Source organism: Anabrus simplex, chromosome 7, assembly GCF_040414725.1.
Source record: "Anabrus simplex isolate iqAnaSimp1 chromosome 7, ASM4041472v1, whole genome shotgun sequence".
Taxonomy (NCBI): Eukaryota; Metazoa; Arthropoda; class Insecta; order Orthoptera; family Tettigoniidae; genus Anabrus; species Anabrus simplex.
In genome coordinates, this window is record NC_090271.1 from 334579978 (window position 1) to 334593165 (window position 13188).

The 13188-nt window shown below is 40.2% G+C and overlaps 1 protein-coding gene across 3 annotated transcripts in view; it reads left to right on the forward strand.

The window, feature by feature from the left end:
• LOC136877620 (fibronectin type-III domain-containing protein 3a) overlaps window positions 1-13188 on the forward strand; it is a 384749-nt gene that overhangs the window by 307856 nt on the left and 63705 nt on the right. For all 3 annotated transcript variants that reach the window (XM_067151798.2, XM_067151799.2, XM_067151801.2), the window contains 2 exons: window positions 6985-7167; window positions 12820-13066. In XM_067151798.2, the coding sequence (XP_067007899.1) occupies window positions 6985-7167; window positions 12820-13066 (430 nt within the window). The remainder of the gene's footprint in view (window positions 1-6984; window positions 7168-12819; window positions 13067-13188) is intronic.

Here is a 13188-nt window from a genome sequence, read left to right on the forward strand (position 1 = left end):
ATATTGAATCCAACTTTTTTCCAGAATTTCAAAGTTCTACGTTCATCTAAATAAAAATACACCATCATGTCATTTGTATCAATGCCACCCATATAACGATTATAGTCTAAAATCACATTAGGTTTCCTCTTGGGTTGATTAATGTTTCTAGCAGTTGCAGGCACTTCTGTTTCTATTGCAGCTCCGCGTGTACTTAGAACCACCACCTGATTTTTCTGAGATTTTTTCTGTTTGGATCCCACTAGTAAAATTGACCCCTGTCTGAAATATTTATTACAAACTAATTTAAATGGCTTTTTCACAGCATCTGGTAGTCCCATCCTGTTTCTTCGTATAGTGCCGGTAATAAATGTTCCAAGTGAGTATAAATGTTTTGCAAGGGGGATTGACGTAAAATAATTATCTGCGTAAACGTGAAAACCTTTCATAAAATAATTCCCTAGGGACATGAGTTTGGTCACTACAGTGTAGGCCAGTCCATTAATTCTGATTTCGTTTCTGTCTTCAGTGGATCTTGCTCCTCGGTATGTATAAAAACCAACACAATACCTACTAACTGCATCACACAACATCCAAAATTTTATCCCCCACTTGTGATGGTGCTTATTCGGCATGTATTGGAGTAGTTGTGTATGGCATTTGGTTCCAACTAAACTTTCGTCTATGGAAAGTTGCTGATGAGGAGTATAATGATGTCTAAATAGCCTATTAGCATGATCTACAAGAGGCTGGAATCGAGCACAGGGATCGTAGTTTGGAGAGCCAGGAGGAGAAAGCTTACTGTTGTCAACTAAATGAAAAAAATTCAAAATAAGCTGAAACCTATTCCTTGAGAACATTTCACCAAACCAAGGGGTAATGAAATGGTTTACAGTACTCCAGTACGAAACAATGGTAGGTTTTCTTATTAGTCCCATATTCATGATGACAGCTATGAACGCCCTTATTTCATCAATTGTAGTGCGTCTCCAACATCGAGAGCGGGAATTAGGTGACAGTTCATTACAAGTAAGGAGTTGGTCAGCGTAGCGATTGGTCTCTGTGACTATAAGGTTTAGCAGAGAAAAAGTGAAAAATAAATTGAAGTATGATATGGGCGGAGAATCAGGCGGAGGGGCATGTTTAGGTCCAGGAAGTTCCATGAACGAAACAGGAGGCTGAGGAACGTTGTCAGGTTCATTGGGAGAAATTTCCACAAAATGTTCTCCAGAGACATCATCATCATCATCATCTTCGTCATCACTAGTTTCATCAACAACAGTATTCACAGTAGCTTTACTGCCATTAGAAACAAATAAACGCCTCTTCTTTAGCTGTGGTGATCCCGGGGGCGTGTCTGGTATAATTTCATCACTACTCTCTGAACTAAATTCACTATCGCTATCCGATAAATCATCCGCGTTCACTTCGCATTGTTCCAAATATTCCATTAATTTATTGTCATCTATACCTGCTGAAAATATATCATGTGATCCACTTGCCATTCTGCTGTCAAGAATCCACACACTGTAAGAAGCAATCTTGTACTGACCGGTTAGCGGTATTTCTAAACACAGGAAACAACTCTTGTGAAAGCTAGAACACCCTCTTAGAAATTCCAAAGCAAGGTCAGGCACACAATAACTTGTAGCCCCTTTACTACAGGTTGTTACAAAAGTATGTACATCACTATAGACTGCCAAAAAAGTATGTATATCACAGAATTTCCAGCCGGCCGATGTAATCGGCTCTGGCAACTTCCGCACGGATATTTAAAGGCCGATCTCATCGGCTCTGGCAATTTAAAGGGCGGACGCTCGCAGTACCGCCTGGCTCCAAGAGAATTAAGAGGATCAATGTACTTGCAAATAACGTGTTCAGAAACTTAGTGATTCACCTAAGCTTAACAACAGCTGAAGATGTTCCCAAGTGAGAACGAAACATGTACTGTTTACAAATAATAATTTGCTAAAAAGCAAATAAAAAGTATCAAAAAGATGGAAGATTTTCAATTTTTGTAACTCTCTGTGACATAACGCTTAGTCAAGCAGTTCGTCTCCTTTTTCCCAGGTCTTCCCAGCCCAAACTTTGCAACATTTTTGTAACACTACTCTTTTGTCGGAAATTGCCCAGAACAAATTGAGCTGCTTTTCTTTGGATTTCTTCCGATTCTCGAATCAAGTAATCCTGGTGAGGATCCCATATACTGGAATCATACTCTTGTTCGGGTCTTACCAGAGACTTATATGGCCCTTCCCTTTACATCCTTACTACAACCCTTAAATATCCTCATAACCATGTGCAGAGATCTGTACCCTTTATTTACAATCCCGTTTATGTGATTACCCCAATGAAGATCTTTCCTTATATTAACACCTAAGTACTTACAATGATCCCCAAAAGGAACTTTCACCCCATCAACACAGTAATTAAAACTCAGAGGACTTTTCCTATTAGTGAAACTCACAACCTGGCTTAACCCCATTTATCATCATACCATTGCCTTCTGTCCATTTTGCAACATTGACAAGATCTTTTTGCAATTACTCACAATCATGTAACGTATTTATTATTCTATACAGTATAACATCATCTGCAAAAAGCCTTATCTCTGATACTTCTTTACTCCTATCATTTATATATGTTAGTAAACATAAAGGTCCAAATAATACAGCCTCGAGGAATTCCCTTCTTAAATGATTACAGGATCAGATAATACTTCACGTACTCTAATTCTCTGAGTTTTGTTTTCTAGAAATGCGCCACCCATTCAGTTACTCTTTTGTCTAGTCCTGTTGCACTCATTTTTTCCAGTAGTCTCCTGTGATCTACCCTTTCAAAAGCCTTAGATAGGTGAATCACAATACAGTCCATTTGACCTCCTGAATCCAAGATATCTGCTATATTTTGCTGGAATCCTACAAGTTGGGCTTCAGTGGAATAACCTTTTCTAAACCCTAACAGCCTTCTATTGAACCAGTTATTAGTTCTGCAAACATGTCTAATATAATCAGAAATACTACTTTCCCAAAGCTTACATGTAACACATGTTAAACTGATTAGCCTGTAATTTTCAGTTTTAATATATGTTCATCACCCTTTCCTTTATACAAAGGGGCTACTATAGCAGCTCTCCATTCATTTGGTATAGCTCCTTCAACCAAACAATAATCAAATAAGTACTTAGGATATGGTACTACATCCCAACCCATTGTCTTTAGTATATCCCCAGAAATCTTATCAATTCCAGTTGCTTTTCTATTATTCAACTTCTGTATCTTATTTAAATTATATTTGTTATCGTACGTAAATTTCAATACGTCATCAGTATTAGTCACTTCCTCTATTTGTACATTATCCTTGTAACCAACAATCTTTACATTTTGCTGTCTGAATACTTCTGCCTTCTATAGATCCTCACATATGCACTCTCCTTATTCATGAATGATTCCTGGAATGTTTATTTGGAATCTGTTTCTGCCTTAAAGTACCTATACATACCCTTCCATTTTTCACTAAAATTTGTATGACCACCAATTATGTTTGCCATCACGTTATCCTTATCTGACTTCTTTGCTAGATACAATTTCCTAGTAAATTCCTTCAATTTCTCCTTACTTCCACAGCCATTACCAACCTGCACCTCTTTCTTGTCTCTTTTCTTTTCTTTTCTGTTATAATTTAGGGGGTCTTTTACCATACCTTACCACCCTTGAAGGAGCATACCTGATTTTACATTCCTCAACAACAGCCCACAGTCTGTTTACATTTTTATTTCATGGTTGCAGTGATCATTATTACTTATTAAAAGCTCCCTCATGCCTGTCTTATCAGAAAAATGATACTGCCTAATAGTTGTACTTTTACAACCTTGTTTTCTATTATCAAATTTATTTTGAACTAGAACAAAAACTCTTCATGATCACTAATACCATCTATTATTCTAGAGATATTCTGGTTTTACCAGGACCACGTCCAGAATATTTTTCCGTCTAGTTGATTCCATCACTTTTTGATTCAGCTGTCCTTTCTAGATTAACTTACATTTTGTTTGCAGTGTTAAGCATTCTTGACTAACTCTATTGACCTGTCCAACGCCATGCCTTACTTTCTTCTAGGCAGGTTATGGTTCCTGGCAAATACTCAAAATTTGTTTTAATGCAAGCCAATTTCTCTTCCATGTAGGATCAGAAACAGATCCTGTGCACTCCCAATTGCCTTAGCATGTACGAGTACCCTCTCACTTCTTCACTCACTACCTGAATATTTTCATTACGGGGTCGGGTATGAAGCAAGATGAAACTTCGTTGTGTGTTTTTACTACCAGAAGCTCTTCCTGACATCAATCTCATTAGAAGAGTTAATGAGATGAAATGAATTACACGATATATGATAGGGGGAAGGGATAGGATGAAACCTGGTGCCGGCACATAGCCTGCTCCTGTCGAATAGCACTAAGGGGTCTGCTCAAGTCTTAACATCCTCATCTGATGTATGAATTGCTATCAACAGCTTCATATGAACATTGTGGAGAGGTTTGGAATTGAATTGTGGCTTTTGGCACACAGTGTAGTCATTGAAAATTGTATATCACCACCTCTCGTACCCAGCCGACCAACATTCTGATGGTGAAATTTTTTTTCCACCAGCGGGACTCAAACTGGCTAACCACAGTGTCGTTCATTTCTCTTACTATCAGGCCAGCCTCTGCCTTGGGCAGTAAGGACTTATGGAGGTTTCTACCTCCCCCACTCACAAGTTTCAGGTCGTGGTGATGTGCATGGCTACTGGAAGAGTAGTCATTAGCGGCCGACCTCCAGATACTGGGCGTCCTCTGGAGTATCCAGCCCTATCTTGGAATGTGGGCTTTGCTGAAGGAAGTATACTTACTTCCCTAGCTACTTGTGGGACCAAGAACGGAACCCTCTCTTTTCTTTTTTTTTTTTTTTTTAAAAGGGTGGCACCTTTCAAAAGAACCAACATCCAAGATAGCTAAGAAAAGGATGTAGGTTATTTAAGCGACGAACATCTACCTCGATTCCTAGTAGCTTCCAGTGCAATTGAAGAAATTGCTGTTGGTGAAGTCTGTGAGATGCAAAAGCTGCGTGATGGATGTGCACTTATTAAGACATTGACGGCAGGACAATCCATGCGGCTACTGAAGGACAAAATGTTCAGAATGGTAGTGGTCAACATCGAGAAGCACCAATCACTGAACTCTGCAAGCGAGCAATCTTCCACAGGGATTTGGTTAAAGCTTCCAATGATGAGATGATTAGAAACCTATCATGTCAGGGTGTAACGGATGTGAAGAGGTTAAGGAGGTGTGTCGGTGACAAGCCGCTCGATACAGGCGTTTTCATCCTGACCTTCGGCGCCGAGACCATGTCTGATAGAATAAAGGTAGCAATGTACCGACTGGCTGTTCGACCGTACATTCCATCGCCAGTGAGGTATTACAACTGCCAGAAATGTGGTGACACGTCATTATGATGTCAAGGTTCGACGACCTTCAAAATAGGTGGAAAATGCAAGCGTGTTGGAGTTGACTGCGCACCACCATCTGTGTGCATCAACTGCCCAGGTGTGCATGCTCCAATCTCCAAGGAGTGTCCCACATTAAAGCAGGAGAAGAAGATCCAGGAGATCAAAACTCTTACCCAGATGCCCATAGAAAGTTATTCATGGCTGCTCCGGAGTTCTCAGTCTCCTTTGCAGATAAGGTCGCCCAAGTACGGACTTTGTTCCAGTCACAAGTACAGCAAAAGCAGTCAGAGTAGGAGGAGAAGCCCTACCGCTCGCCTAAGAAGTTCACAGGATCCCTGAAGAAGACCAGCAAACCATCTGCCAGCTCTCTTTCAAAAAATAAGGAAACGGTGGGCAAGAGTGAGATGCCCCGGCGGCCTCCTCTTCAATCCCTTTCTGGGGAACAGAGTTCTCCCAGGAAGAAGGTCTACCTTTCCAAATCAGAGTGTTCACCATTCATGGAGTGCTCAGTTGCCGCGTCTCCAGGAGACAGTAGAGACTAAACCACTTATTATCATGGACCGTGATGTCGACATAATGGACAGTGACAAAGACGATGGAAATTGGGAATCGATACATTTCAGCAGCGCACATGACACATTCTCACACCTGGATGTCACCTTGCGCAGCCGTGCGCTAGTTCTCCTGTTACACGATTACCTCTATGATAATGACCACTTCCTGAAACTTCTCATGCTCTTGAATCAAAGACACACCGGGTGAGTTGGCCGTGCGGTTAGGGCGCGCAGCTGTGAGCTTGCGTCCAGGAGATAGTGGGTTTGAACCCCATTGTCGGCAGCCCTGAAGATGGTTTTCCGTGGTTTCCCATTTTCACACCAGGCAAATGCTGGGGCTGTACCTTAATTAAGGCCACGACTGCTTCCTTCCCACTCCTAGGCCTTTCCTATCCCATTGTCGCCATAAGACCTGGCTGTGTCGGTGCGATGTAAAGCAAATACAGAAAAAAAAAAGAATCAAAAACAGTCGGAAGTACGCAAGCGCTGGTTACTTCGGTGGGAAAATTGGTCAGAGATTTCAAAACAGGGCGTAATGAAGTGACACAAAACCTTATGTTTTGTGTTTTGTTTTTTATTTTAAAATTCTTTCCCCATTATAACCATAAAATAAATATAGTTTTGTTTTCAATATTTTCTTGTTACAACTTATTGAAGATTACACTGAAAATTACAATTTTCTTCTACTGTAACATTTGATTTAAAGTCTACTGTAATACTATGTTTGTGACTAAAATTCAAGTTGTTTTGTGTCATTCCATCTCCTCCTATATTTTTACCTCTTTTCCGTACACTTAACCATTTTCACATCACCAGTTTGTATTTAGTAAAGAGATAAGGATTAAGTTGAATACCTTAGACTGTACTCTTAGAAGAGAAAGGTAGGTAAAACAAACATATTGAATGTTTACAAGAGTAATTGCTTTAAATTGATTTTGCAATTAATAATATTGCTCTGTTTCAGGTGGAATGCACCAGTGGACAATGGTTCCCACATAACACAGTATGTACTCGAGTGTGATGAGGGAAAGGGTAATGGTTTCGTAGAAGTCTACAAAAACAAGGGCAAACAACATAACCTCATGAAGCTTCAGGCTTCAACATGCTACAGGTTCCGCTTAGCAGCAGTGAACGATTGTGGCAAGAGGTAAGTTGATGTTAACTATTGAAATAATATCTTCCATAAGTTCAGTAAAAAGGATACCAGCTTGCTTGCTATATGTCATTTTCATCAGCAAATGGTGTTCACGTTCCCCTAGGTAGAGGTTGTCAAGTAGTTAGAAGTAAGAGACATGAAAGTAGCAAGAATGCTATTTGTTTTATGTCGCGCTGACACAGATAGGTCTTATGGCGATGATGGGATAGGAAAGGCCTAGGAATGGGAAGGAAGTGGCTGTGGCCTTAATTAAGGTACAGCCCCAGCATGGGAAACCGTGGAAAACCATCTTCAGGGCTGCTGACAGTGGGGTTTGAACCCACTCTCTTCCGAATGCAAGCTCACAGCTGTGCGCTCCTATCCGCATGGCCAACTTACCGGTAAGTAGCAAGAATGATTGCTGGTACAAACAGGTGGGAACAATGGCAGGAGGGTACTTGAAATGAGGAGATAAAGGATAAGTTAGGAATTAACTCAGTGGGTGAAGCTGTACGCATAAACTGATGGTGGGGTCATATGAGGCGAATGGAGGAGAATAGGTTACCTAGGAGAACAATGGACTGTTATCAAGGGTAAGAGAGGTAGAGGGAGACCAAGACGATGATGGTTAGACCCAGTTTCTAACAATTTAAAGATAAGAGGTATAGAACTAAACAAGGCCACAGAACTAGTTACAAATAGAGGATTGTGGCAGTGGCTATTATGTTCACAAAGGCTTGCAGACTGAACGCTGAAAGGTATAACAGTCTGTAATGAAGACAGATATATATATATCTCTCTCTCTCTGTGTGCGCGTGCGTGCGTGTATGTTTTTTTTATTTTCAACTGCAGGCATGTAATTTAAATACAATTATATAGGCTGTGTGGAATGAACGTTATATGTGATACGTGGAAAGCAAATTGGAACACTAATAGATAGTGCCTTAAAAACCTGGTTCTGAGTATTCGAGAAACCAAAACATATTGCAGTGTTCACCAAACATTTTGTACAGCAACTTTCTGAGGTAGAGAAGCTCCTTAAATCAAATGCCTAGGGGCTGGAATATTGAGAATAAGGTCAATGAATTTTATTGCTTCTAGGAAGACTTTTACAAGCCCATTAAAGGAAATGATATAATTCAAATACACTGTCTGTATTTCACAAGGTTGGGCTTCGCATATATGTCAGAAATTGTAGTCGTAAGTTTTATGCCGACAGAATTTTGACCATAAGTCTTCCCTAAAGCTGAAAGACAGTGTTTGGGAACTCTCTGAATACAGTTATTGTTTTTCTTTCATTCCTATTTTTCCTACATTCAGTGGAAAACCAGGAAGACCGAGCGAGTAGGGCATGCGGTTAGGGGCACGCAGCTGTGCACTTGCATTCGGGGGATGGTGGGTTCGAATACCACTCTCTCTCTCTCTCTCCAATAGTGTGGATTACCGTACTAGTACGACATGCCCCAGATGTCGGCTGCTGTACACAATGGGCATTATATTACTGTACCATCTAAGTCAAAGGTATAGTGTACTGTTTCCTCTTCCTTTAAGCAAGTTGAGCTGTGACAACCAATCTTGGCAGGAAGCTGTCAAGTGCGGCCATCTGATGAGGGTATTTCTTTGCTTTTTCAGGACAGTTACAATGATTGGATGATGGTGATCTTAATTCTGATTATAGTTCTTTGATGAATGATGTTGCTGTGATGACAATGGAGGCAGTAGTGTGTGCTTGCGTGTTGATTCTAATGGGAGGATATGTGGTTCAAAGGAGGTATTTTGTGATGTAGAGTGTGTATGTGCCAAAACTACAGAGTTACAACAATTCCAATATCACAGATTTTATACTTCCAATGATTGGTGTTCATTATGACTGCTCATGTGCAGAGGGGACAAGGCTCTAGCCTTCACATGTCAGAAAATCTGCCAAAAGATTTCACGGACATGGAGTCAACAATATTTCTGATAACAGTATTGATTTTATAAGTCTTTCCTATTTTCTACAAAATAAACTGTTTGTAGCTTTTAAAGTAATTCTTGATTATTTTACAATTGGCTTTATGCCGCATTGACGCTGATAGGTCTTATGGCAATAATGGGATAGGAAAGGGCTAGGAGTTGGAAGGAAGCGGCTGTAGCTGGTGTGAAAATTGGAAACCACGGAAAACCATCTTTAGGGCCGCTGAGAGTGGGATTCGAACCCACTATCTCCTGAATGCAAGCTCACAGCTGTGTGCCCCTAACCACACGCCCAGCTCGCTCGGTCTTCATGGCTCTCCACTCAATGTGGGAGGAATGGGAGTGAAATAAAAACAATAACTGTCTTCACTTGCTCAAGTGGCAACAGGGGGAGGAAAGTACGGTACCAATTTATTTTTTCACAGGAGCATGCATACTGCAGTGCGAACCTTAGTCATGTTACCAGTTACTCCTAAAAGTGCATCTGGGTAAGTGGATGATGCTAAAGCCACCTGACCCATTTGAGCTCAGCCAGTAGAGGGATGTCTCAGTCAGTTTGTGATAAGCTTTCATAGAGCATACAGCGTGATTGCTGCTTATTCAGTAGTAATTGATCAGTTTAGTTAATTTCATGGCTTATGAATTAAGTGTTGAACAGTGTGTTTTCATATGCCGTAGATTTTTAAAGCATGACTCTGCTGGGAGAGTGACAAGAGAATTCCACACAACAGTTTCCTGGAGCATGAGTGCCAAAAGGAAACTAGCTCAACAGAGTGAGGTTTCATATTCTTCTGGACAGCAGGTAGCAGGAAAACTGAAATTTAAACCGTACAAAGTCACAGAAGTATAGAGTTTAAGCCAAAGAGATCCTGCCGGAAGAAAACATTATTGCAATTGGTTTCTTCAGTCTGTTAACAGTGGTGAATTAAATCCTGAATTAGTGCCATTTTCTGATGAAACTTGGTTTTATTTGCATGGACATGTAAATTCTCAAAATAACCAGTATTGGTCATGTGAGAATCCAAGAAGAATACTCTACTTCATGACCTTGAGATAGGAGTTTGGTGCGCTAATAGTGCATAGCATTAATATTGAATGAGTTCTTTCCTCAACTGATCAAATAGGAAAGGTTGCTCAGGTATTTCCAGCTAGACAGGGCTACAGCACAACCAACTCAAAATTCAATGTTTTCAGGGACAGAATAATTAGTGTCAGTTTATGGCCAGCTTGCTCCCATGATTTAACACCTTGCGACTTCTGTTTATGAGGTAGTTTGAAAGATAGTGTATAGAAGTAACCCCCAAAATGACCTCAATAATGCTGTGAGATGGACAGTAGGCAATGGTATGATGATAAACGGGGTTAAAAGTCAGGTTGTGAGTTTCACAAATAGGAAAAGTCCTCTCAGTTTTAATTACTGTGTTGATGGGGTGAAAGTTCCTTTTGGGGATCATTGTAAGTATCTTGGTGTTAATATAAGGAAAGATCTTCATTGGGGTAATCACATAAACATGATTGTAAATAAAGGGTACAGATCTCTGCACATGGTTATGAAGGTATTTAGGGGTTGTAGTAAGGATATAGAGCCTCCGTGCAGACGGCAGCACGTCGGCCTCTCACCGCTGGATACCGTGGTTCAAATCCCGGTCACTCCATGTGAGATTTGTGCTGGAAAAAGCGGAGGCGGGACAGGTTTTTCTCCGGGTACTCCGGTTTTCCCTGTCATCTTTCATTCCAGCAACACTCTCCATTCTCATTTCATAGCGTCTATCACTCATTAACAAATCATTTTGGGAGTGGAGACCCCATCGTACTAATAGCCTATATAAGATTCATTTCATTTCATCCCTGACCTGGTCAGTGACTGGAAAACAGGTTGTAGGTTTTCATTTTCAGTAAGGATATGAATGAGAGGGCATATAAGTTTCTGGTAAGACCCCAACTAGAGTATGGTTCCAGTGTATGGGACCCTCACCAGGCTTACTTGATTCAAGAGCTGAAAAAAATCCAAAGAAAAGCAGCTTGATTTGTTCTGGGCGATTTCCAACAAAAGAGTAGTGTTACAAAAATGTTGCAAAGTTTTGGTTGGGAAGACTAGGGAGAAAGGAGACGAGCTGCTTGACTAAGTGGTATGTATATCACAAATATTATAATAATATTTATGAAACCACCTATTCAGTACAATACAATCCACTATTTTATGCGTTTAAAATTATGTCATCTTCAATACGGAACAAAAATGAGAATAGTTACCTGTAAGGTTTTTTTTCTTTTTTGCTTTACGTCGCACTGACACAGGTAGGTCTTATGGCGACGACGGGACAGGAACGGCCTAGGAATGGGAAGGAAGCGGCCGTGGCCTTAATTAAGGTAAAGCCCCAGCATTTCCCTGGTGTGAAATTGGGAAACCGCAGAAAACCATCTTCAGGGCTGCTGACAGTGGGATTCGAACCCACTATCTCCCGGATGTGAGATCACAACTGCGCTTACTTGTAAATGGTATGTTCCAAGCCATCAGTGGAGAGATGGCGTGGGAGGACATCAGTAGACGAATAAGTTAGAGTGGTGTCTTTAAAAGTAGGAAAGATCACAATATGAAGATAAAGTTGGAATTCAAGAGGACAAATTGGGGGAAATATTCGTTTCTAGGAAGGGGAGTTGGGAATTGGAATAACTTACCAATAAATTTCCAATTTCTTTGCAATCATTTAAGAAAAGGCAAGGAAAACAACATTAGGGAATCAGTAGTCATTGATTGATTGATTGATTGATTGATTGATTGATTGATTGATTGATCGATCGATCCCACTCCATAGAAGAACTGAAAAATGCGATTTGCACCGAAATTTTGAAGATTCATGAGGCTGAATTGCAGAGAGTGAACGTTACAACGCTTGTCGACAGCTGATGGAGAGTATTTCCAACACTTACTGTAATGGGAGAAGTTTTGTTTTTGTTTTTCTATCTGATTATCCATTCATCAAAGTTAATGAGTTTTCTATGGGTTTATTGGAACGGTGTGACAGTGACCATACAGGAAGGATTACAACCCTTGTACTGCTTGTTTGTGTGTTGTATGTGTCCACTTTCACCATTCAGAGACAGTGGTTGATCATGACAAAAAAAAAAAAAAGATCAAATTGAAGTTCAAAGACATTAGAACACTTATTTTACAGAACTGTGTCCATTGATACCAGGATGGTTGGAACTGATACAAGGTGTGATGTTGAAGAATTTAAATATGTAAAACTCCTGTGATATGCTGTGTCAATAGTGTCTCAGTAACCCTTACAGGTTTTCAATTATATTGTGACAGGAAATGGCAAAGTGCCTAGTGTGAAAATAAGAGTCTATGGAGAACCATCTCTAAGTCTGTCAGCGGAGGAGGTCCGAAACATCATCTTCTAAACTCCAGCTTACAGCTATGTGACCTGTAAAGCATAACCCACTTGCTTAGCATGCACTTTTGTGTTCCTCGTATGGTGGTTTTGCTTTGATAATATTACATTTCATTAACTATATATTGTGACAGCATCTTAATTCAACCTCAGCAGTCAGCTGGCACTTGGAGAGAAGTTTTGGGAGTTACTATAAATTTAATTTCATCATATAATCATCTTTTTCTGTGCCTATATTTCTCATATAAATGTACTTATGAAGCATCAGGTGATATATAAACATAATTATCATATAAATGTTATGTTCTAGCCTGTACTCAGATGTGATCCAGTTCTCTACGTCAGGAAGTCCACCAAATCAACCCTCCCCTCCAGTTCTGAAGGAAGCATCTGTGAACAGTCTGCACCTAGCTTGGCAACGGCGTCCAAATGATGAAGACTTCACTCTTCAGATGGAGGACTTGGAATCTGGTCATGGTTTCCTACCAATATATAACGGAAAAGAACAGCATTACATTCGAGAGGGTCTCCGAAGGCATACAGAGTATAAGTTTAGAGTAAGTATTCATGTTGGTGTATTAACTTAGTGGAATAACCACAATATAAAACTTATGTTATTGAGATATTAATGTGGCAGCAGCTGAGATTGTTACCTTTGAATCTTACTTTAATGTTTTCA